The sequence below is a fragment of the Urocitellus parryii genome (genome assembly GCF_045843805.1).
Source record: "Urocitellus parryii isolate mUroPar1 chromosome 12 unlocalized genomic scaffold, mUroPar1.hap1 SUPER_12_unloc_3, whole genome shotgun sequence".
Taxonomy (NCBI): domain Eukaryota; kingdom Metazoa; phylum Chordata; class Mammalia; order Rodentia; family Sciuridae; genus Urocitellus; species Urocitellus parryii.
This window is the reverse complement of record NW_027551760.1, coordinates 1,459,311-1,485,412: the sequence shown is the minus strand read 5'-3', so window position 1 is coordinate 1,485,412 and position 26,102 is coordinate 1,459,311. Positions and strand designations below refer to the sequence as shown.

The 26,102-nt window shown below is 43.6% G+C and overlaps 1 protein-coding gene across 3 annotated transcripts; it reads left to right on the top strand.

Moving 5' to 3' along the window:
* Positions 1–16,000: 16,000 nt before the first annotated feature.
* Positions 16,001–25,693, top strand: LOC144251275 (uncharacterized). 3 transcript variants are annotated; one of them, XM_077794317.1, is made up of 6 exons: positions 16,996–17,083; positions 17,170–17,330; positions 20,402–20,479; positions 20,610–20,715; positions 21,135–21,221; positions 23,464–25,693. In XM_077794317.1, exons 4-6 carry the CDS (start codon positions 20,619–20,621, stop codon positions 24,741–24,743), a joined length of 1,464 nt encoding a protein of 487 aa, XP_077650443.1. In that variant the 5' UTR covers positions 16,996–17,083; positions 17,170–17,330; positions 20,402–20,479; positions 20,610–20,618; the 3' UTR covers positions 24,744–25,693. The 3 variants fall into 3 exon arrangements, with proteins under 3 accessions (XP_077650441.1, XP_077650443.1, XP_077650442.1); XM_077794315.1 differs by lacking the exons at positions 17,170–17,330; positions 20,402–20,479 and adding an exon at positions 16,001–16,227 and having other exon boundaries at positions 16,995–17,083; XM_077794316.1 differs by lacking the exon at positions 20,402–20,479.
* The last annotated feature ends 409 nt before the right edge of the window (positions 25,694–26,102 follow it).

Genomic DNA, 26,102 nt, shown 5'->3' with positions numbered 1-26,102 from the left:
CATTCCAAATGCTCATTAGCCACACATGGGAAGTGTGGGTTCCATGCAACTTAACATGGGAAGTGGCTACTCTATTGGACAGTACCATTTTGGATAATCTCAGGGAATTTTAGAAGTAAAAGGCAAAGGGGTTATTTTGGCCACTGGAGATGTTAACATGGCAAGCGCTGTGCACCTGCCTGAGGCAGTCTTCTGCTTCCAGGAGGACAAGTGACAGTGGAGTTTAGGCCTGGGAAGCCTGTTGTCACCATCCATCCCTCCTTGTCATCCAGCCACATGCCTGATTCCTTTGTTGTCTCTGAGCTGGATCAGGACTCAAGGGGGAAAGAGATTATACTTAATGAACTTCTGACACCCTAACAGGGATGTGGAGGAGGAAGTCCATACAGTTGCCAGTTGGTGAAAACCAGAAAGATGTCATGTGATCGTTTCACCTTCTTCCAAGCAGGATATTAGGGTCCATTTATGATGATTCCAGGGAGAAGGGAAGACGCTCTATCAGAATGGGCAAATTGTGAAGAGTGAAGAATGCTGGCTAAATGTGCCCAAGGGAAGCCCACAGCTCTCCCAATCCCAGAACTGTAAATATAAATCAGTGAGGATGACTACGGCCATGATGATGGAATTGGAGGGCAGGAGGATGATTTTTCCATGATTTATGATTGCTTGGGTTAGCTAGTCAAAAATCCATATCCTGGAAGTAAAACTACCATAAATATTACATAAAACAAAGGGGTCCATGTAGCTGCTTCTGAGCTTCCCCTTGTTTCTGCCTTGGAAGATCCTCATAAGTGGTTCTTGATGGATGGGCCGTCACTTTTCTAGCCAATACATTCTCTATGCCCCTGCAGTCCATCCACTAGAAGTAGTGTTAATTTAACTTCCCTTATTGTTTTTACTCTTCTGAAACTCAGATTTTTGTATTATATTATAATCTGATAAAGCAAGATTTAAATAATTAAAATACTGATATTGTTCATTACATTAATAAGTTAGTGTCAGTCAAAAAGAGAAGGGAGAAAAAAACAAGCTCACATAGAAGGTTGCCAGGTTGGCCACGGCTGTGGAAAACCAAACCTCTGTCCCACTGGGACCTGGGGAGTCAGGCTAATGAGCCTCAGAATTGTCTGCTTTGATATGGAAGAGGGGGGCATTTGTCTGCCAGCTCCATTCCCCACTTGTCATAAACACCAAGGATTCTGTCACCACTCTTTGCTGAAGAGTTGGAGAAACTCCAGAGCAGAAAGGACTCTAGGGTGCAGCTGAGATGAGGTGTCATCTGACCACACCTGTGCCAGTTGCTTACTTCAGCACATATGGGGTAAAGTTTGGATCAAGAGGATTTGTGCATGCACCATGGTGTCCTATGTGAGGATATAAAGGAAATCTATCTGGATATACTGAGCTCCAGATGCTTGTGAAATGTCAAAGGATATGTGGAGATGCAGAGTGAGCAGACTAAAGATGAGAAGATGACCTGTCTACCTAGATGATGTCTGAAGCCATGTGAGTGTGGGGGAATAGCTTGGGGAAGAGGGGTAATAAGGAAGAGACAAAGGTCTAGGCAGGTCCATGAGCATCACCAAGAGTTAAGAACCACGAAATAAGGAAGAGTCATCAAAGGAGAATGAGTAGGAGACAGGGAGGCAAGAGAAGCACCAAGGGACAGCTCTGTCACAGAAGTCAAAAGAAAAGACTTTTAATAAAAAAAGAGGAACTAGTCAAAAAGCCCTTGATGATGCCAAGAGACTAAAGAGGACGAAGCCCAAGAAGTGTCCACTGGGGTTTATCAGTGACTTGGATGGTGGTGCCAAAGTCGAGTTGGAATGGATTTGGTTCAGAACTGAGTGGGGAGGGACTGGGGCTGTGGCTCTGCAGTAGAGCACTCTCCTAGCATGTGGCGAGGTGAAAGGTTGGATCCTCAGCACCACATAAAAATAAATAAATAAAACAAAGATATTGTGTCCAACTACAACTAAAAAACAAAAAATAATAACTGAGTGGGGAGTGGAAGGTATAAATGGCACATGTCTATGGTACACTGTCTTCTAGTTTTGATGGGAAGGAGAGGTATTTGGAGGGTATGAGACTGAAGGAAGGTTTCCCTAAAAAGTGGAAGAGCTGTGTAGTCCAGTGGAACGTGATAGAGAGCCCAGAAATAAAGCCTCCACACACGGTCAAATATTTTTGACAAAGGCTCCAAAACCATTTAATGGGGGAAAAGACAGTCTTTTCAATACACTATGTTGGGAAAACTGGATATCCACATGTGAAAGAATGACATTGGACCCTTTCTTTATAATTGTATGCAAAAAATAACTCAAAATGGTTGAAAGATCTAAATATAAGAGATAAAACTGTAAATCTCTTAGCAGAAAACAGGAAAAGCTTCATGATGTAGGATTTGGCTATGATTTCTTCAATACGGCACTGAAAGCCCGGGGAACAACAAAAAAGTAAATTGTATTACATCAAAATTATAACTTCCATTCATCAAAGGACACCATCTATACAGTGAAAACCAAACCTCAGAGAAAGTAAAAATAATTGCAAAGTATCTCATAAGGAGTTAATGCACAAAATATGGAAATCTTACAACTCAACAACAAAATAACCCTGGTGGGGGGGGGTTCAAGATGGTGGAATAGAAAGGGTCACCTTCTTGGCTCCTCAGTGGTATGAAACCAAGAAAGCAGACTGGCCGATTCTCAGGAAGGTGGGTCAACAACAACAACAATTTTAAAAAGTCAGAGGACTTTACTGGAATTTAATACTGAACATTCAAAGCAGATTGGGGACCGAGGAGGTCGGATATAATAATATAAGGAAGAGATCTTCATTGCCAGAGCAGTCTCTCCACAGGCAAAGTGCAGGGATAAGGAAATTAAAGGAACCCTCATTTTTAGGAGGCCTAAAACTGTCCGGGTAAGGGGAGTTTAGAGAACAAAAACACTACCTGACTAAACTGAAAGGTGTGCTGCACAACATCCTTGTTTAGGAAGGAAGTCCCCTCTCAGCTGCAGCATGGGAACTGGCAGCTGGGGAGCCAATTCCCAGCTAACTTGAGTTTGGCCTGAAATCCAGGCCTGACAAACCCACACTGCACAACATGCAGTATGCCTAAGTGACCAGGAGGATATCAAATGTGGAGCAAGATTTGCACAGGGGACTACTGGTCATGGAAACCCACCTGGTTTTTCCCCTCCTCCTACAATCTGGCTACTTGCATGACCAGCTGGGACAGATGTGACTGGCTGGGAATTCAAAAGGGTAGGGAAAGGAGAGGTTGAGTTTGGAGACTGACCCCGAGACCAGGAAACATGGAGTTCACAGATGATGTAGTGGGCTAAGAACTGGCTCCTCTACCACAGGAGTGGAACCCAGGGGAGATCTTCCAGTGTGGACCAGCAATTGCTGGGCCTGGAGGTGTGCTGATTTAAAATCTCCAGACCAATTGGCGTTCAGTAAAGAATGTGAAATATACCTAAGCCTAAACCCCACTGCCAGGAGTTCCACCTGCAGGATTACCTCTCTCCCTCCAGCAGCCCCACCCTGACAGTGGAGCAAGCACCACACTCCAGATGACCCCACCTAACACGGGATCAGAAGGGAAGTTGAGAATCTTTTGAATTCTGACGGAAATAATTAACTTCTTTACCTTTTCACCAAGATCTTTTTTTCTCTCTGTTTATTTGTGACCTTAATAGTTCATGGACATTTATACATATTCATATTTTTTCTCATTTTTAGCATTTTGAAGTCATCTATTTTTTATGGCTCAGTATTTTGAGGACTATGATGTTTGATTAGTATATTTCAGTTTTGTATTTTTTTTTTAATTTTTACTTTATTCTCTCACTTATCTGTTTTCCTTGATTCTCTCTCTTTTCTTCTGCTAACAGCAAATCTCTACTGTTCTTTCACTCTTCCTTTAATTTTTTACTTCTATCTTCTCTCCTCCTCTCTCATAATCATCACATCCTATATCACTTCTATTTTCTCTCTGTCCACCATTTGAAATCGTAAACCCTTTTGCACACTTACTTGTAGACAATAATTGATCATATCATTTATGTTTATTGTCACAATTAACATTGTACATGCCATAGTATAAACTATTTGGTTCAATGCTCTATATTGTTTGCATTGGTTGTTGTTATTATTTGTCTCTCCCTAAACAGTGAGGTACTGTAAACCTTCAGGAACACTATTTAAAGTTCACAGAGTAGAACTCTACTGCCTCAGATCCATACAGTTAAATAGGCAGACACACACACAAAAAAAAAAAACATGATAAAGCAAGGGAAAAAATCACCCCAAACAAACCAAGACACTTCAATAACAGAATCCATCAACACCACAGTGGAACCAATATCAGAGAAGGAGTTTAGAATGTACATAAACTGATCTGCAAGGTAAAGGATGATGTAAGGAATGAAATCAGAGAGAAAATACAGGAAGTGAAATACCACCTCAATAAAGAGATAGAGATTCTGAAAAAAAAATCACACAGAAATCCTTAAAATGAAGGAATCAGTAAACCAAATTAAAAAATCAATGGAAAGCATCACCATCAGACTAGACCACTTGGAATACAATTTCAGGCAATGAAGACAAAATATATAATCTTTTTAAAAAAAACTTTTGTAGTTGTAGATGGACAGAATGCCTTTATTTTATTTGTTTATTTTTATGCAGTGTTGAGGATCAAACCCAGAACCTCATGCATGCTAGTCAAGCACTCTGCTGCTGAGCTGCAGCCCCAGCCCCAAAATATATAATCTTGAAAATAAAGTTGACATGGAGAAAGGATGTTAAGAGACCACGAATATAACTTCCAAGCAGTATGAGATAACCTGAAAAGACCAAATTTCAGATTTATCAGGACAGATGAAGGCTCAGAGATACAAATGAAAGGAATGCACAATCTTTTCAATAAGATAATATCAGAAAATTTCCCAAAGAATGAAGTGGAAAATCAAATACAGGAGGCATTATGGACCCCAAATGTACAAAATTACAATAGATCCACACCAAGGCACATTATTATGAAAATGCCTAACATACAGGATAGGGATAGAATTTTAAAGGCTGCCAGAGAAAAACAACTGGTCACATTTAGAGGGTAAGCAATCCAGACCTCAGTTGACTTCTCAACCCAGGCCCTCCAAGCTAGAAGGTCTTGGAATAATATATACCAAGCTCTGAGAGAAAATGGATGCCAACCAAGAATACTATACCCAGCAAAACTAAGCTTCAGAATTAACGATGAAATAAAAACCTTTTATGATAAACAAAAGTTAAAAGAAATCACAATTAGAAAGCCTGCACTAGAAAAACATACTCAATACAATATTTTATGAAGAATAAATGAAAAATAACTAAAAACTAGCAAAGGGAGGAACTATATTAAAAGAATAGTCATCAAAGGAGAAACTAATTCAAGTTAAAAACCAGAAATCAAAATAATGGGGGAGTGGCAAAGGAGGAGGAGGAAGAAGAGGGGAGGTATTATTTTGTTCATCAAAAGACATTAAGAGTGAAAAGGCAAGTGACTTAATTGAGTGTAGTAACTACATAAAGAATGCCTCTAAATCACTAAGAAGGGTGAAAACTCTCACAGAAAAAAGGATCCCCCTCTAAAACCTTGAATATTTATGCACTTCACAAAAGGTAATCCAAATAGTCAACAGATCTGCCCAACCTATTAGTAATCAAGGAAATACAACTTAATGTATTTTCACATTATACAAAAAACAGAACAACTGCTATGTCCGTGAACTATAGAGTGGATAAATAAGGTGAAGTCACACAAGACAATACTATTCAAACAGTAAAAATAAGTGGACACAGTAATATGAATGAATCTCAAAATCATAATGTTGAGTAAAAAAAAAAAAGAAGAAAAGAAAAAGAAACTGGTTCGAATTAGTACTTACTGTATGGTTCCATTTACAGAAAGTTCAAAATCAGACAAGAGAAAATTACATGTTTAGGGATTCATACCAAGTTAATAAACCCATAAAAATCAAAGCAAAAAAAGGTTTGCAAAGAGTCAAGAGAGGCCTTACCTGGTTGGTGAGGAGCCAGGTGTTGGGAGAGATATAGGATTAGTAGATAAAATGTGTTTTCTGGAGCTGCTGCTAATCAATATGTTTACCTGTGGTAATCACACAGCAGTTACACTTTTTTTATAAATGTGTTATAATTCATAATAAAACATTTTAAATTATAAAAAACACCTCAATTTAAAAATTAGTTAAAGCTTGAATAGACATTTCTCCAAAGAACATACACAAATAGCCAATAAGCACATGAACACATGCTCCACATCACTGATCATTAGGGAATGCAGCTCCCCACGATGAGAATCCCCCAAACATATCTTACGATGGCTATCATAAAAAGCAAAACCAAACTAGCTGGTGTTGGTGAGGATGTGGAGAAACTGGAACCCTTGCACAGTGTTGTGGGAATGTGAAATGGAGCAGTGCAAATGGAAAATAGCCCATCAGTTTCTTGATATTAAAGAGACTTACCATAGGATCTAGCAATTCTACTTCTTGGTATTTATCAAAAATCATTGAAAGCAGGGAATTGAACAGACATGTGTACATCCACTTTCAAAGCAGCATTATTCACAATAATCAAAAGGTGAGAGCAACCCAAGAAGCCATTGATAGATGGATGAGTAAACTAAATGTGGCACACACCTACAATCACATAATATCCTGCCTTCAAAAGGATGGAAACTGGGGGGCAAGAGGCTTTACCTCTTGTCCCACTCCACAAAAACCTAGGGAAACAGGTTGGTAAGGAAATGGGTTTATTCTTTTTTAAATATTTTTTAGTTGTATATGGACTCAATGCCTTTATTTGTTTTTATGTGGTGCTAGGATCAAACCCAGTGCCTCACACTTGGGAGGAAAGTGCTCTACCACTGAGCCACAACTCCAGCTTGAAAGTGGGTTTATTCAAAGCCAGTTTTCAGGAAGACAGAAGAGTCCCTTCTGTCTCAAAGTCCATCTTCAGGGACTCAAGGGTGTGGACAGCTTTTTATAAGAGAAGTAGAGCCACTGTGGGACACGAGGTAGGAAATACAGATTTAGCTAGGCTGTGTTTAGTCAGAGAATATGTCAGTCTTCATTTCCTTGATGTCCATCCTCAGAATGAGGAAGTATCAACAGTTATCAGGAAGTTGCATTTGATTTCAAAGGGTGTCTGCCTCAGAAGGAAATTCTGACACCGTTTACAACATAGATGAGCCTTAAAGACGTTATGCCATGTGAAATAAACCAGTCCCAAAAGGAAATTACAGATATATAAGTATACATACTATTATACATGGAAACTTCTGGGGTTAAATTCATGAGAGAAAGGGAGAGTTTGCAGCAACAGGAGAGAAAGGAATAGGAAATTAATGTTTAATGGGCAGAGTTTGAGTTTGGCAAAAGGACAAGCATTCTGGAGATGAGTGGTGGTGATGTTTATACAACAAAGTGAATACACATAATTCACTGGATTGTGAAGTTATCATGGTTAAAATAATGAGTGTTATGTTATCTATACTTCACCAAAATAATTTATAAAAACAGCTATTGGCATTTGTATTCAGACACTTTCACATGCAGGAGACATAAAATGCCACCTCAACTTGCTTAAGCCTAATGGGACTTTCTGACTCATATCATTGCAAATCCCAGTCGAGGGGGAAGGTGAATGAAGTAGCAGGTGCAAGTGACTACAGGGTCTTAAAATATCCTTCAGGAGAACTGGGTCCAAAGCTACCTGGGAAACAGGCATCAGTGGTAGGGTGGTAGGTCCATCTGGGACAGGAGAAGGTGGTTGAGTTGGCATCCACTCCTTGCTCGTGCACTTAAGACTGCAATGCCTTTGCTATAGTTGTGCCATTAGCTCTTAATCCACTCTCCTGGAGCTCTGGTTTTGGTTACACTATGTGCTCTCATTCTTCACTTACACTTTCACTTGGATTCCCTGAATAGTTCTTCTGGTATCCATACCAGATCTCTGGTAGACTAACCCATTGCCCAGTTTTTCTGATTTCTAGGGTAGTGCTTCTTGCTTTTACCTTTGTTCAATCTCACTGATGACCAGGATTTCTTAGTCTGGCTCTGCATTCCATGAACACCCTGATATACCTTCTTTGTTTTCTCATCATCTACTCACCTGTAGCTGTTGAAGGGGGAAAATATCCATACCAGGACTGGGGGCTGTAGCTCAATGGCAGAGCGATTGCCTAATATGTGTGAGGCTCTGGGTATGATCCTCAGCACCACATAAAAATAAATAAATAAAATAAAGGTATTGTTTCCGTCTACAACTCAAAAATTATTTTGAAAATATACATACCAGAGAGTTCAAAGTCCAACTATAACATCCAACTGCAGTTCTAGACTGAAGACATTGGTCATAGTCAGAAATGGGGCACTGTCTAATCTCAGAGAATACGACCATACTGAAGGTAGCTCTCGACATAGTTCACTCATGAGTAGTCATACTTTTTTGTTTTGTTTTGTTTTCTGTAGTGCTGGTGATGAACCCAGGGCCTTGAGTATGCTGTGCAAGTGCTTTACCACTGAGCCACACTGGAACCCTTCAAGTACCAAAGCAAAAGACATGAGGATGACTATAAGCCAGGCCATAAAGTTCTGTTAGACATGGTGTCCTCCTTCTTGCCCTCAAGTCAGTATCTATGAAACCAAGATTCAGACTGTCCTGTAGACACTGTCACCATAGAGGCAAAGATTGGCTTCTTTGCAGCTGTACCTTTGAGAATTCCTGCTGAGCAATGAAGCAATAATTCCAGAGAGTAGCTCAGAGGGCATGAGCACCAGACTGAGGAGGAGGATGGGGTCTTAATGTTTAGGTGTTTTTAAAAATTACAATCATTTTAATTTGGGGGACCAGGTTGGCATTCCTATGGATGAAGGTTAGAGAATTAGCATGGACCTCTTCTTTCATCCTGTTGATGAGCAAGAACCTGGAATGTTAGGCAGGACAAATGGAATAATGGTGAATCTCAGTAGCAGAGACCACAAAAAAGTTCCATGACTATCATGGGTCTGACCCCATGTAAGCGCATGGACTCCTTTCCATCCTGCATATGTAGGAAATCTATGCAAAGTTTGCAAAAGAGGTGAAGCCAAATACCCCAGTGTCAGCAGTCTAGCTCACTGAGCCACTCTGTAGGCCCTCATAAGCAACATGCAGTAGCCAGAATGTTCACATTGAGCATTGAGTAACATTTACTGTGACTGAGGCTGTTATTTGTCTAAACAGAATAATTCCTCACCTCTTCTTTAACAATAGGGACTCTGATTCTGTTCTGCATTTAGTTTAGTAGAGTGCCCAACTATATTTCTTGGCACCTCTTACAGTCAGGTCTAGCTAATCAGGCCAAAGAAATGATATATCAAACATAGGACCAATGTTATCCTGATATAACTGGAATTTGTTGGATGGGGCTTTCGGACAGGAACTTTAAAACAGTGAGAGCTAGGAAACTACTTTTTGGACTGGCTCTTCTCTTTCTACTTTGTATGTGGAGTTAATGGCTGGAATACCAGCAGCTTTTCTTGTGATGCTGAGGATATAAGCCATGCCTCTGGACTGTCAGAGGAAAAATAAATAAATAAATAAAAGAACCCGATTTCCTGGTAATTTTATGGAGTTTTTACACAAGCCCTGACTTCCTGCTTCTGGACTTGGATGTGAGAGAATAAAATCTTATGTAACTAACCTCTGTATTCACAGCCAAAGAAGATTTCCTTGGGACTTTCAAAAGCAGTACCTAGATCCAGCAGAAAAGGGGCCTCAGAGAAAAGGTGAGCAGTACCTCATGGTAAGGCTGCCCTGACCTCAGAAGCTCTAGGTTTTAGCTAATTAACAGGTTGATGGTGACAGAAGAGAAGGAGGTGTGGATCGTCCCCGTACCCATAGGGTAGCATAATTCTTTGCAAATCCTTCAACAGCTACCCTGAGAGGACCCAGCAGTTTTCTATAACTCCCTTGAAAAGCCTTATCAGTACGTCTATTTGACAGAAGCCTAAGTTGAAGTTAAGATGCCCCTCAGTTGAATAAGTAATTTTATGAATTTTATAAAATCATAAGATTCTTTTAGCTCTTGTGAGTGAAAATACCACGTGTAAACTGGCAAGCCAGGGTCAGGCTGAATGGACCCTGAATGTCCCATGTCTGAGCAAAGTTGCTATAGACCACTATGTCACCTGGCTGGATAGAAATGGCTGAGGTAGACCTCCACATCTCAGATACCTTTGCCTTCTTCAGTCTTCACGGTTGCTGTTTCCAAATACTAGATAACGTTTCAGATGGGCATCTATGAGATTCCAGAAATCCACCATGGCTGTTCTTGTGAGGTTGGCAGCCACCTCAACAGCTCTCTGGGCTCTTTTCTGGACTCTATTTGCAATGGCTTCTCTGCCATTAGCATTCTGATGAATGGTAGGAAACTTTACAATTAAATTCCTGCTGCTCTGTATTAGATTTTTTTTAAGGATTTGGCCACAGACTCTTAGGTCCCTTGGGCAATTGCTTCCTTGAAACTCCAGGTGCAAGGTCCAGAGAACCTCTGTCTCTCCCAGTGGCTTGTCTTCAGAGTCTTCTTACCTGATCCAGGCCTGTCCCCTCCTTCATCCCCTGGTCCTAACCACTGCTCCAGGCTTCACTGTGAATCCCTGCTCATGACCATAGTTCTTCCTTGAAACACTGCTGCAACTAGAGGGACCAAGGGTCATAGATGGCCAGGATCCCAGTCTTTGCCTAGATTCCCTAGGAAACAAAGCCTGAGGCAAGAACTGTACCTCCTTCATGAGGGACATACCCAAGGCAGCAAGAGTGAGAAAAAGGAAGTGGAGCAGGAAGAAAGGGAAGAAAAGCAAGTGATCTGTTCCCATTGGCCTCTACTTCACAAGCTGAGGAGCGAGATGAGTCAGAAAGTGCATCCACTTGGTTCCGCAAGAATTCTCCAAATACTGCAGAAACCACATGTGGAGGAATTGGTGGGTGAAGGTGAACAGAAGGAATTTATCTGATCAGCTCCCTCTGTCTTCAGGTTGCATCATTCAGCCACTCCTAAGGAAGCCAGGGCCCGTAGCCCACTGGGTGGCACTTTGACAAGCCTGGAATTGATGTGAGGAGGAGCCAGAAACCTGAGGTCTGCAGCTGTGGCCTGTGGCAAGAGGGAGGGCCCCGCACCCCTGTGCTGGTAGCTGTGCAGCCACAGTTGGTGCAGTCAATGGCTGAGAAAGCTCTGGCCGCTGAGGTAGAGCAGGTGCTTGGCAGCCTAGGGTAATGGGACTAGGCCCAGGATACAGGCCTTGTTAACTCCCTGTGTGATTTGTTCCAAGCCCAACTTTCTGCCGCAAGTCTGACTTTCTCCTCACGGCCTGGGACGTTTAGCACCTCTCTCCTAAACCTTCACCTCCTTGCCACAGAAATCCATCCTTTGTGTTTTTGGTTTTGCCTTCTTCCATGTTAACAGATTCCTCATTCCTTTCTCTTAATATCAACTTTCATATAAAGGTAAATGACCAATCAGATGAACATCGTTACCCTAAGTACATGTATGAAGACACAAATGATGTGACTCTACTTTGTGTACAAGCCGAGACATGAAGAATTGTGCTCTATATGTGTAATGTGAGTTGAATCGCATTCTGTTGTCATATTTAACAAATTGGAATAAATAAAATAAAATTTAAAAAACGTAAGTGACCACTTATAACTTTTTATAGCTTCTTGAGGAAGGAAAGAATTCTTTTCTGATAGGATGTTGTGGCAAATTCAAAGAGACACTAGACCAAAAAAGGAGGCCTTCAATAAATTTAGAAGAACTCAAGGACAATCCACCTGCAACAGGCAAGGGGAACTCACTGGATACCAGTGGCTCTTTATTCCAAAGTGTCCTTCCAACTGTACTCTACTGCCAGGTGACACCAGTTTTTGTGCTTGGGGGACTTCTATTGCTCAGGATCACATTATTCTAAAGTAGAGCCTATATAAACAAAAATAGGGTTATGAGGGAAGTCCAAATTTTTCCAGAAGAACATAAATGAAAGCCAAGAAAACCAACATGGACCATATTAGCTTCAGGCACTTTTGCCTTCTCTACACACTACATAGAAGGGTATGCTCTCAGTTATTGATCATCTACATACCAGTGAATATTCTGAAGATACTCCTTGATCGATGGAGCTTAATCTCTAATGTTTGTATGTTAGGGCTGAAGCCAAGCCCTTGTCCCAGAACTGTGGAATGGTGACCCAGGCAGACTGGAGCACAGGTGGCAAGCTTGGGGCCACAGTCCTGCAGAGCCCACCATGTGGAGGCAAGCCAGGTGCCCTGACCTGTCCTGCCCCAGTAGCCTGACCCAGGGCTGGGTGTGGTCTTCTGCTGCAGAAGCCTGTCCCACACAGTGCTACTGCAGAAACTCACACAGTGCTGCAGCCCAAATCTTGAGATCCAGGATCTCAGGATCTCACTTCCCTCCTGGAATGGCAGAAAAATTGGATTAGGGCAGTCCCAAATGGGATTGCAGGGCTTACTGGGGGCATTAATACTTTTCCAAACTCTGATTAGCATAAGTGTGGACCAATAGCATTCACTCAAGTGCTAATATAAACCCTAGATCAGCACACTCAGACAGCAACCCCTGTCAGGTTCCCATTGCCCACTTGAATAAATCCTACGTTTACACTCACCCTTGTGGATTTCATTCTTTGAATTCATGAGACAAGAACGCCAAAAGAGGAAACTGGTGGTGAGCTGCTGGGGTCTGCTGCAACACTGGAGGGTGTAGCCTGCCATTCAGAGCGGCAACATGTTTCTCAGCTGCAGAGACCTGCAGCGTAAACAGACCCCATGTGCCAGGAGAAGTAGAGAACTCCAGTTTCAGGATCACCTAATAAACAAAATAAACAAGTATATATTAGAAAAAGCAAAATACTGTGGGAAAAAGAAGTGTTGTCAGGGCAGGCTTCAGAGGTAAACAAAGGCTTGGAGGTGAAACAGCAAGGCGTGTAGCCACGAGAGGGAAGGAGACCCAGATGAAACTAACACAGAGGCTGTCCAGTGAAAGCATTCTTCACTTGAATGAAAGGTGAAAAAGAGGACAGTTTATCTGCAGCAGAACAAGTGAGGGCGAATCATAGAAGATGAGTTCAAAGAACTAGTGGGGGTAAATGGTTCAGATTATGAAGGGATGTGGGCCATTGTAAGGACTTTGGCTTTTACCCTGAGATGGAGGAGCCACGGTGCTGAGAATAGAATGTTTAGGGCAAGAGTACAAGTGGGAGTAGTTAGCAGCTGTTTGCAATGATTCTGGCAAAAGATGATGTAGACTTGGATCAGGGTGGTAGTAATGCACTCTGAAACGTGATCAGGTTCTGCATATATTTTAAGAATATAGCCAGAAGGGTCTGCTGAGGAACTGAAAGTAGAGTGTGAGATAAAGAGAAAGACAATGGCTCAGTTCGAACTGAGCAACTGTAAGGATGGAGTTGCCATTTACTGAGGTGGGTAAACTGCAGTGGAAGAGGTATGGTATGGGAGAGACAGAGAAGTTCAGTTTTGAATATGCCACTTTAGACATTTATTAAACATCAACTAAAGAAAGCTGAAGAGATAGCTCAAGTTCAAGGAAGAAACCCAGGCTAGAGATATAAATTGAGAGTTGACCACAACTGAATGGCATTTAGAGCATCTAGGCTGAAAAAGATCACCTAAATGTTGACAGAAAAAGAAAAGACCCAAAGTTTGAGCTCTGGGGCATTTGGACATTTAGTTGATTCCCAGATGTGCAGCTTCAGCTTTACCTAGAAACTTGATGAATATGCAAATTCTCAGGCCGCACACCAGACCAGCTGAATGAAGGTGGTACCCAGCACTGCTTTAAGACTCCAAGTAATTCTGATTATGGCAGTTTGAAAACCACAGGTTCAGAGACTGGGCAGAAGAGGAGGACATAACTAAAAAGACTGAGGAGTGACTAGTCAGGGAGGAAGAAAACCAGACAGTGTTTCCAGGAGCAAGATAGTAGTCAACTTTTCTCATTGTTGTTCATAAGTAAAATGAGATAAGGACTGAGGACTGGTGTAGCAACAACAACAACAACAAAATGAATTTATGTGAAGATATTTAACAAGAAAAAAGGCATTCCCTGGTGTTTTAGACAGGTCAGCTGGGGTGCCCTTCAAATACATTTTCTGAAGGAAACAGCCCATCCCTTATCTCCTGCTGATGGAAAGGGAGAGACCCTCTCCCACTGCTGTTTGAGCTGACAGAGGTCACGCAGGCTCCTTCTTCCTCTGCCTTTAGTTGACTAGACTACACTAAATCCACAGATCAATTAGGAGATAAGTGTGTCCCTGTAGGAGAAATCCTAAATAGCAGTGGCTTATACAAAATATTTTATATCTCTTTCAAGTTATATATATGTATATATATATATATATATATATATATATATATATATACACACACACACACACACACACACACACACATTTTTTTTTCTTTTTGTTGGTGGGGATTGAATCCAGGGGTGCTTAACCACTGAGCCAAACCCGGAGCCCTTTGTTTTTCTCTTACTTTGAAACAAGATCTCACTGAGTTGCTTAGGGCCCCACTAAATTAATTGCTGAGGCTGACTTTGAACTTGTGATCCTCCTGCCTCAGCCTCCTATCAAGGAACTACAAGTGTGTGCAATGATTCCAGGCAAGATCTTTTTTTTATGTATATATATATAAGTTTTAATTAATTTATTTGTTTATTTATTTTTTGTTTTTTTCTCTTTTTTTATTGTTGGTTGTTCAAAACATTACATAGTTCTTGATATATCATATTTCACACTTTGATTCAAGTGGGTTATGAACTCCCATTTTTACCCCTTATACAGATTGCAGAATCACATCAGTTACACTTCCATTGATTCACATATTGCTATACTAGTGTCTGTTGTATTCTGCTGCCTTTCCTATCCTCTACTATCCCCCCTCCCCTCCCCTCCCCTCCCCTCTTCTCTCTCTACCCCCTCTACTATAATTCATTTCTCCCCCTTGTTTTTTTTTTCCCTTTCCCCTCACTTCCTCTTTCAAGTTCTATTTGAACAAGCTGTCTGGGGCTCATTCCTTCTATCTCGTTGGTGTGCCTTTCCTAGGGTGTTAACCTTGTCCACACTGTCCACGAGGACATCTTCAGCCAGCATGGAGAAAAACTCATCTCCTTAAGAAACAATTTTCCTCTCTGTCCCCAGCAAAAGGCAGGAATATTTACCCTGAGGAGGCTTAGTCTAGCTAAAAGTTATGGCACTCTATTAGAGAAAGGACCATTGAACACAGTGCTTGTACACAGAGATCAGCTAAGCAAACTGGATTTTCCTCCTTAGGAAGGAAAATCTGGATAGCAGGCCGGCTACTTAATTACGGGATGATAAAAGAGAGCATGCAGTCGCTGAAGATCCGCTGACTCCGGGAGCTCGAGGGGGTCTAGAAGCTCGTATTTTCGGGCTGGTCTCCCTGAGGTCAGCGGTCCCAGTTACTGGTGGTTCTTGGGAACTCTTTCCGGGTTTTTCCAGGACTGATATTCCATTTCTCCTCATAAAGCAGGGCAGCGTGGACCAGCATCGCCGGTTATTTGAAGTAAACTGAAGCAATCTCTGCTGCAACACAACGGTCCCAATTAACGCAGCCTCCGGGCATTTCCCCTCGGAGGGCTCACAGCCAGGAGACGGGAAGTCTGCGGGGATGAGAAGCACCGCGCTTGCAAGCCACAGCTGCTCGCTGTCAACGTCCCACGCGAGATGGGGCCTGTCGCGCGCAGCATCCCACCCACAGCCCCTGGGGAGCGCTCCTACGCTGCGAGGGGCGAGGCGCCGGGCGCGACGGCAGGCGCGGGGCCCTCTGGGAAGCGCGACGCCACGGCGCCCGCGGAGCATGCTGGGAGTTGTAGTTCCGCCTCGCGGTTGGCCGGCGCCACTTGGCCCAGCTGCTCTTACCTGCCGGATTCCGGCTTCGTCCGTGTCGGGCTAGAGGCCCGACCCAGGCTGGAGGAGGGCTGAGAGCGGGTCCTTCTGAGTCCGCGTGCCCGGAAGGAGGGCAGAGGGAGGCCTGGAGCGGGGGCGGCGGACCCCCGACCCTGCCCCCGACGTGGGCCGCGGGAGGCAGTCGCCATGGAGCCGGAGGGCAGAGGTGAGAATCGAGCGATGCGGGCGCGGTGCCCGCTGGGGACAAGGGACCGGAGAAGGACTGCCCCCCGGCTGGGGCAGGCGGGAGCACGGGGAAGCATCACGTCCTCCCCGGAGCGCCGCTGCCCACCCGCTGGCCTCGTGACGCGGAGCAGGGAGACGGGTTCCCTGGGTTGCCTGCGGGTGTGTAGGGTGTCTCCTGTCCCCAGGTCTGCAGATCCGACTGCACTGTGTGTCTTGACTTTCTTTTGTTCTCGCAGCAGCCCTACAAGGCAGTAGAAAGGAGACGGACTCTTGACAGACGGGGAAAGCGAGGCTGTCGGATAGTCTAGAATCCTGTTCTGTCGTTGTTTTTCCTCGAGTTCCATTGCTTTTCCAAGACAGCCAGGAGTGTATCCGAAAAGCTAGTGTTCAAAAAGAATTAGTTTAGTCTTCATCCATTGAGCCTGGAACACAACAGAGACTTGTCACTGATTGAGGCAGGGATTAACAGTACAAGGACCGAGAGTGTTATTTTAACAACCCAACAGATGAGAGAGAGAAATATGTATTTAGTGTCCACTTCCTCACAGGTGCGTTTACTGGAGCTTAAGATTAGAGAAGGCAGTAGGATCTTGAGGCAGCAGTGGCCCTGTTGTTTGTGTCCAGGGTGTTGTGGGATCTCCTTTGGTTCCCTGTGTTGACTCTTATTGAATTAGCTGCTGCATGGCAGTTTCTGCTACTTCACTGCAAGGCCAGAATAATTGTCATGACTTCTCTCTCCACTTTTAGGGTCATTTTCTGAGAACTCAAACCTTCCCAGTAATGCAAAGCCAAAAGAAAATGGAGTAACTGATATACTGCTGACTCCTGGGTCGCAGGTAAGTTTAGGTTTCTTCTTTTTCCCTTTGTTCTTAACATGGTTATGTTTTCCATTGTTAAGAAGTTGCTCCACTTTGAATCCTAGACCTCTGAATTCCTCCTGGAACGGACGAGTGATGAACTTCACGGGGAATGCTCCTGACCTGCACAAAATTTTCCTTCCCAGTACTGCTTCTTCTCCTCTAAGGGCTTGTTGGCATCTGCTAGCCACTCAGTAGTGTAATTGGCCTTGCAGTGAGATATAAGGTAATAACACACACTTGCCCTACCTTGTGGAGTTTCCTGAGGAGTAAGACATAAATAAGTAAAATAAACAGTGTGAAGGGAAAAAATACACACACACACACACACACATGCACACACGTGGGCTCTCTCTTGTCCAAGGAGGAGGTCCACAGAACAGGGTACAGGAGAGTGTGGCTGCAGAGTCACTAATCAAGACCTCTGGAGACCAAGCAGGAAGCAGGTCTGATTTTATTGTGCAGTTACCATGTGTATATACTCAGGCAGCAGCTAAACAGATGACAGGCAGCCACCAATGAAGTTGCTGGCCAACTGTCCCTGCAGCTACCAATCTAGGGGTGGACCATGGAGCAAGCACAGGGACTACAACACAAGGTCTCACACCCAGGGCTGTACCTATGGCATAAGCGGTTTGCCACTTACATGCCTAGTGCTGGGGAGTGGTTTGCCCCTTAAATGCCCTTAACGTTTGTCATGTATGCAGTACTCCATGCAGTTGACACTCTCTCTCTCTCTCTCTCTCTCTCTCTTACACACACACACACACACACACACACACACACACACACACACATTAAATGTAGAAATGACTGCTGCAAGTCAAACTTGGCCCTGGAACTTTCCCATTATCTACAGTATTTGGAGAAGGTTTGGAATAAAAGCTACACTTTAGAAAGCAAGAGAGTGTGCATAGTTGAAGAGCAGAATAATACAGGAATATTCTAAGAAAAAAAATGTCTTTGGCAAAACAAACCCACACATCAAGTGATGAGAGAGTTGGAGGTCATCAAGAGTTGTCACTGTGGGGGTAAAGGAAATGTGGATGCATTATAGCCAGATCACAAGAAAATCTCTGCTGAGTTTGATTCCAAAGGCAGATAAGCCCGTGGAGGTTTTTAGAGACAAAGCAAAATGAGCCCAGCTCAGCCAGGCGCAGTGGTGCACGCCTGCAATCCCAGGTACTTGGGAGACTGAAGCAGGATAATCCCAAGTTCCAGGCCAGCCTGGGCAATTTAGTGAGATGGTGTCTCAAAATAAAAAATAAAAAAGACTTTGGGGAGAGTTCAATGGTAGAGCACTCCTGAGTTCAATCCCTAGTAAATCCACCGCCCCCACCCAACATACACAGAAAGATGAAACGTAATAACTGAAGAGAGACAATGAGTGAAGGTGCCTCTGTAGAATCTGGCTAGGATACTGGGAGATCTGCAGCCCCTTCAGTACAGAACCTGGGACAACCTGTCTCTATCAAGTCTGGCCTCAGGGCATCCAGGTGGTCGTGATCCATGCACAATGGTGGGAGAAAATGCCAGTACGGATTTTGATCTCTGAGTTTGTAGATCACTTTCAGAAGGAATGGGGTGAGGAGGTCAGCAGTATCTGCTAGGCAGTGTCTGGTTGGGCTGCCTATGAGCCCTAGCACATGCTCTTAAAGGAGTTTGCTTGAGGATGTTTTCTTGGGGAGCTAGGTTAGCATTGGCATTGTTTGTGAAGGAAGAAAACTACAAATTATATTGTTCGTATTGATCACTTCTGAGTAATATTCCCTTAAAAAGTGTAGTGCTTCATACTTCAAGTGTCACAACAAGAGTTTATTTTAGCCAAGTGGTTTTCAAAGTAGGTAATTCTTTTAACTTTATTTCATTTTGTTCATTGCTTTATCAGTTGTTTTTGGAGAGAGAGCTATGTCATACACATTAGAATGCTGAATATAAACAGATATAACTGTTCAGGTGCAGTCATACGCCACATAGGATGTTTCAGTCAGCAACGGGCCACATATTGAGGCCTGCTCTGTAGGATTGTGTCCCCCAGTGTTGGCACAGTTGTCTTAGTGTTCTTTAATTATCCTCTATGATGTTTGTGCCAGTGTGGGATTGCCTCACCACGCATTTCTCAGGCTGTATATCCATTGTGAAAGGTGTGAATGGCAGTTTATGTTCTGGGGCCTGTGGCAAAAGTGGTAGTTCAAAGCGGGGAAAGACTTATTTTGCTAGCAACCCGGGGGCTGGTCTGTCTTATAGTGTATCTCAGGTTAGTGTGTGTAGTTGTATAGAAGTTCCCTTTCTAGATTACAAAAATGATTAGGCATTTGTCTTATTAGCAATAAACAGATTCAAAGGAGCATATTACCTATTTGCTCCCTCGTCCCACACTTTAGTAGACACACTAAACTTGGTGCCTGTCATCTAGATAAAGATTAGGGTAAACATTTCTGCAGCGTTTTCAGTGTTAGATATACTTCTGTTCCCTTCCCTCCTTTGTTCCTATGCACATTTTTATAGAGTACCCTTTTTAAACTTGTTTCTGCTAATTCTTATTCATTTGTTTCTCCCTTCATTCAACTCTTCAACAAATGTTTTTGGAGTTCCTGTTCTGTGACAGGTCCTAGGGCTGTTTTGATAAGCAAAACCAGACCTAGCCTCTGCTCTGTGGAGCTTACGTCTAGTGGGCCAGACAGACGTTAATCACAAAGTCCCTTCAGCACGTGTACCCAAAAGAAAGGAAGGAGCATGGTGCTATAGCCAGAGAGGAGAAGGCTTCCTTGATGAGGTGACCCTGAGCTGAGATCTGAAATGTTGGGATTCAAGTAGCTGAAAAGATGGTGGAGAGGAGAGAACATTCAGAACAGGAAGCATCAGGGAGGGTTAATAGGGACTGGCACACATTTTAGAAAGCTGAAAGGTGGCGTTCAGCTGGAGCACAGAGAGCGTTAGAAGAGCATGAGGAGATAGAGAGCAAGGGGCCTGGCCATCAGGCCCTGTGGGCAATGACAAGACCACCATGGGGACTTCCATAATAATTTGAGCTTGAGTACATCCATATTTGTGGCACATGAAGCAAACATCTTCAATTGGACTGAGTTTATTCTAAAAACTAGAGAGAAAATAGTTTGTGAACTTCTTGTATTTAAAAAGCCATACTATAAATAAAATATTTAATTCATAATTACGTTTTCTTCCCTTACCCTAATAGTAAGGAATTCTCCAGTTCTTAATTTAACTCAATGATAGGGAACTAAGAACTCTGTCCCTCAGGTTTCACACTGAAGGTGCTCTCCTTCCTGCCTGTAGGTGACACGAGGTCTGGTATATGATGGAGACAGTGATTCTGTGGACTGCATGCGTGCCTGAGGACCTTGGTGTTGGAAGGTGTGGCAGAATCGTTTTTCTCGCCTTCCTAGCTTTCCTGTCTCCTCCTCCTGTGCTGTCAGTTTGGGTCCTTCCCAGAAGCTTCTGGAAGGAGGCCCACTGGTAAGCACCAATGTGTTTGTTTTTTTAGGGATCGTTGATGATCAGGGATGTGGCTGAGGCTCTCCACCAGTGGGGACAGCTGAACACTCCTTCAGGAGATAGGCCTGAAAAGCATCGCAATCTGGTCCTGCTGGGTAAGGAGGGCCTCCCAGCCCCTTTTGCATTTAACTCTAGTGCTTGGGCTTCCTTGGTTCCTAGGAGCTTCTTCTTTCTATAAGGCCTGTCTTTTTGGTTTTTTGTTTTCATTTTGTTTCAGGATATAGTTCTAACTCTCCCAGAGTTAGAAATGGGCACCTTCATCATCTGGACCTGTAGCATCCTCCTCTGCTCCTTGACCAAGGATGTCAGGACAGAGTTCTAGTGAAAACTACTCTTAAGATAAAAAACAAGTGACTGGATTGTTCCAAACTTGACCCCCTTCTCAGTCTCTCGACCTTCTGAGCACTGCAGGGAGGAAGTGAGAGCTGACCTCCCGCTCTTGTGCTGTCTTCCCTGAAGACCAAGGAGCTAAGCTGGCCTCCTCACCAGACTCCCCTTCCTTTCCCGTGAACAGGACTTCCAATTTCCAAGCCTGATGTGATCTCTCAGTCGGAGTGTAGGGAGGAGCTGGAGAGAGAAGTCTCAAAAGCAGACAGTCCAGGTGAGTGAGCGTTGGGAACAGTGGAAATAAAACACAGATGGTTGTGGAAAGGCCTGTGGAAGAGCCATCGAGTTTCCCTCCACCCACGGAGGTGCTCAAGTGGAGTCCTGGCCTCTCCTGGGCCACATCCCAGCTCTGAGGGTGGTGGTCAGTTGATAAAGTCTGAATTTGAATAAATTTGAGTAAATCTTTTTCACCCTTTCAGACTAATTATTTTCCCCAAATATGGTGATTGTAATGTTTGCTAATAACTTCCTTGAATTTGCTTGGAGAGGCTCTAAGTCAGGATTCTTCGTACTTGTTTTTTCTCTGCAGGATGCTGCTGCTTTTTTTCAGTCTAGGCCAATGTCTAAATTGATCTCTGGCTTTTCCTTTGCCTTTCCCTTGTCCAGGCAGAGGCAGCCTAACATGGTGGGCAGGAGTGCAGACTTCAGAACCAGTCTTCTGGGTTCAAAGCCCATCGTAGCTACTCAGTGCTCTGTGATCTTTGACAAGTGATTTATCCTCTCTGTAAAATGGAGGTTGTCATGGCACTTAACTAGGATTGTGGCAAGGGGAAAATGAAGTCATCCAAGAAAAATGTTTAGAACAAACCGGGCACAGTGATGCCTGCTTATAATCCCAGCAGCTCCGGAGGCTGAGGCAGGTGGATTGCAAGTTCAAAGCAACTTAGTGAGACCCTGTCTCTATTTTTTTCCCATATTTTTTTAAATTATTTGTTCTTTTTAGTTATTTTGTCTTTAAATAAAATATTAAATTAAAAAGGGCTGGGGATGTGACTGCATGGTTAAAAACTCCTAGTTCAATCCCCAGTACTAAAAATAAAAATGTTTAGGAGTTGGCTGTATGCTAAGCAAGTGAACACTCTTGCTCCCTGTCCTGCCTTCTGGTGCTGAGGATTGAACCCAGGGCCTTGCACCTGCTAGGCAAGCACTCTGCAACTGAACTGAACCCCCAATCCCAAGTGAATGTCACTGATTATATACTGGTGACTTTTTTTTAAGATGTCATGGATTTAACCCTATTATCGCTCTCAAACTAGATCATTGCAATAGCCTATCAGCTAATTGTAGTTTCTTTAATCTTATCCTATGTACTTGAGGAAGCATATCATTGCTAGATTTCCCAAGCGGATTACTTACCGTGCCAGTGCTGTATTCCTCTACCCATTTTCAAGGCCTTTGTTAGTCCACCTGCCTAAATTATTTGCCTTCTCTATTCTCCAGCTTGAATCTTTAATACCACTAAGAAAGTTCCTCAGCATCCTCCACTCCACATATGTTCTCCACAGATATTTGGGGTTTAAATTTTTCCACTTTGCTTAGCTTAAAGTCCATTTGTCTAAACTTTTTCTTCCATTTATTCTTTAAAATACCAAGCATTTCCCTGAGTATAATATGAAGTTAATAATATTGTGTTGCATTGATTGATTTCATTTAGAAACATGGATGGATAGTAAAAACCATCCATATTAGTTCATTTTGTGTTACCACAACAAAGTACCTGAGGCTGGGTACTTTATAAAGAAATGTGGTTCTTTTAGTTCATAGTTCTAGAGATTTGAGAGCATGGCATTAATGTATGCTCCACCCTGGCAAGGGCCCCCTTGGCTGCATTATAACATGGTAGAGAGATGGAAAGGATCAAAGCTTGTGCTTCACTTTATAACAACCAGCACCGGCAGTTATACGTGAATTCCTGATACCAGCATTAATCCCCTTTTGAGGGAGGTGCCTGTGATCTGTTTACCTTCCATCAGGCCCCACCTCTTAGGCGTTCCACCACCTCAACACTGCTGTGTTGGGAACCAGGCTTCCAGCATGTGAACCCTTGGGGACCCTCACAGCATATCTAAAGAGTAGCACCACCTAAGCCTGGAAGGCTTTAAACATTTTCAACAGTGAAGATTTTACTCTTACTTGGAAGCCCAGGACCTTGGGGCACGTAACCCGACAGGTCAGGGGCCAATCTGAGCACAGGGGCTTTGACCTCCTCTCCACACCCTGCTCTTTTGTGGCTCCCTCTCTCCCTCCCATCCCCTACCTCTCCTCCCATCCCCTACCTCTCCTCTTCTTTCCCAGCCACCTGTTCCTCCTGTCCTCGAGATCGGAAGGCTTCTTTTAGAGCTTTGAAGTTCATTTGTTTCCTGAAAGCATTGTTTGTTGGTTTTATTATTTTTTGACCATAGCAGGTATTTTTCTCAGAATAGGAAATGATGCCTATATAATTTTACTTCTTTCAGACTGGGAGACGATACCAGAAAGCAAGGAACTAACTCCAGAGAAGGACTTTGCTGCAGAGGAATCAGTCCCTGGAGTGTTAATAGAAAGATTTCCAAAGGAAGGTTCTAGTGAATGTGAAGACTCTTTAGAGAGTCAGCAGGAGAATCACGAGAAACATTCAATTCAAGAAGTCGCCACCCAGAAGATACTTTCTGGGGAGAGAAGTTACCAGTGTGATGAATTTAGAAGAAATCTGAGCCGGCGGTCATTACTGGTCCAACAACAAGGAGAGAGACTTCATAACTTTGATTCGTTTAAAAAGAACTTGAAACAAAATTCAAATATAATCAAGCATGAGAGGATGTGTGCAGGGAAGAAACCGTGGAAGTGCGACGAGTGTGACAAAGCCTTCAGTTACTACTCGGCTTTTGTCCTGCATCAGAGAATTCACACGGGAGAAAAGCCTTACGAGTGTAAGGACTGTGGCAAAGCCTTCAGCCAGAGCATTCACCTCACTCTGCACCAGAGAGTCCACACTGGAGAGAAGCCCTACGCCTCCCATGAGTGTGGGAAGGCCTTCAGCCACCGCTCCGCCCTCATCCGCCATCACATCATCCACACCGGGGAGAGGCCCTATGAGTGCAGTGAGTGCGGCAAGGCCTTCAACCAGAGCTCCTATCTCACCCAGCACCAGCGCATCCACACTGGGGAGAGGCCCTACGAGTGCAGCCAGTGTGGCAAGGCCTTTAGTCAGAGCACCTTCCTCACCCAGCACCAGGTCATCCACACAGGGGAAAAGCCCTACAAGTGCAACGAGTGCGGCAAGGCCTTCAGTGACCGTTCAGGCCTGATCCAGCACCAGAGGACTCACACCGGGGAGAGGCCCTATGAGTGCAGCCAGTGCGGCAAGGCCTTTGGCTACTGTTCTGCCCTGACCCAGCACCAGAGGACTCACACTGGGGAGAAGCCCTACAAATGCACCGACTGCGCCAAAGCCTTCAGTGACCGCTCAGCGCTCATTCGTCATCAGAGGACACACACTGGAGAGAAACCCTACAAGTGTAAGGACTGCGGGAAGGCCTTCAGCCAGAGCTCATCTCTCACAAAACATCAGAAAACACACACTGGAGAACGACCCTACAAGTGCCAGGCCTGTGGGAAGGCCTTCAGCCAGAGTTCCTCCCTTTCTCAGCACCAAAAAACACACGGGGGAGGGAAAACCAAGGAACACGCAGTGGCCCTTAATGAGCATCCAGCCTTTGGCCAACAGAGAGGATCCATACTGGGTGAATGCACATAAGGGTGTATTTACTGGGTTTACCAGACATGCTGTGAGGACCATAAAGAATAAAAAAGTCGTCGTTGATGTGGCTGTAGCTTACCTAGACTGCTAAAGAGAGGTTTTACATGTTTTAAGGTGTCCTAATGGAGGGCACTGTGACTTCCCCTGGGGAAAGAGGAAATTTATTATATTTCTCGTGTATGTAAACTACCAGATCCTTGAGGGAGAAATAGGGTATGCCACGGGGAAAGGGGGCATCTGGCTGGGTTGTCTCATAAGGCTAAAGAGATCAGTGGTGAGCTGCAGGGGTAGAAATTAGAGATGGGAATTCACAGTTTGTCCAGGGTCAGGATGGTGGAGGAACAGAAGTTGTCCTTCAGCCTGAAGTTCAAGGATACAAAGAAGGGAGATGGAAAAAAAGAGAGAAAGACCTGGGGTAGAGCCCAAGCAGTACTGATGGAGACAACGGCTCAACTAAGTGTTCACAGCCAGGAACACCATTGCCCCTGCTTGTTGGTGGGTCCCAGAGTTTCTGTGAGGGCACCTTTACCCTGAAACTAAGGAATTCTGGCCTGGGGGCCCTGCAGCTCCATCTGTCCTTTAGACCTTACTTATTGAGATGTCCCCTACTGAGAATCAAGTTCACTCCAAGAATCATGGCCTATAGCTCGAAAGGGAGAGAACAGAAGAGACCTTTGATGTGTTCAGTCTGTTTTAACATATCTGAGTTACCTGAGAATGTTTGTTTATGAAGATTTACCTCAGTTGTTGGTAGTGTGTACCTTAGATTTTTTTTTATACCGTAGTAAAGCTTAATTGTAAACTTGCACTGACATTGCATATTAGATTGTGAAAACTTGAGAAGACTATGAAATACTTGTCCTTTACTGTTTTTCTCTTGATTAGAGCCAAATGACATCTTTGTGTAAAACATTTAATTGAAATTTTGAAGGTTATTATTGAAAACATTTTGAGACCAGTGTCTTTAATTTCTAGAAGCTTCATCGTGTTGTGGTTTTGGTGTGGTTTTTTTGAGTGGACCTTTGGAGTTTGTTGTGCTGCTTTAATGTGTATGTTTATGTTTTTTGCAAAATTTAGGGAATTTTCAGCCATCATTTCTTCAGAATACATTTTCAGACCACTGCCCCGCCTCTTCTCTTTTCTGGTCTCTTGATAACAGAACTATTAGATCTTTGGTTGCAATCCCACAGTTTCAGAGTTCTGAGCTCAGTTCTTTTTCTTTTTCCTTTTTAAATATATTTTTGCCTCAGTCTGCCATAACAAAACTCCGCCAACTGGGCGGCTCAAGAAGTTTATTTCCTGCAGTTTTGCATGTTGGGGAGTCTCCATCAGGGTGCCATGTGACTCTGCTGCTAG

Excerpts from the sequence above, each read along its gene's own strand:
- LOC144251275 (XM_077794315.1), top strand. Across the intron at positions 17,084-20,609 it reads TGCTGACTCCTGGGTCGCAG|GGATCGTTGATGATCAGGGA; the intron begins GTAAGTTTAGGT and ends TTGTTTTTTTAG. Across the intron at positions 21,222-23,463 it reads CTCAAAAGCAGACAGTCCAG|ACTGGGAGACGATACCAGAA; the intron begins GTGAGTGAGCGT and ends TACTTCTTTCAG.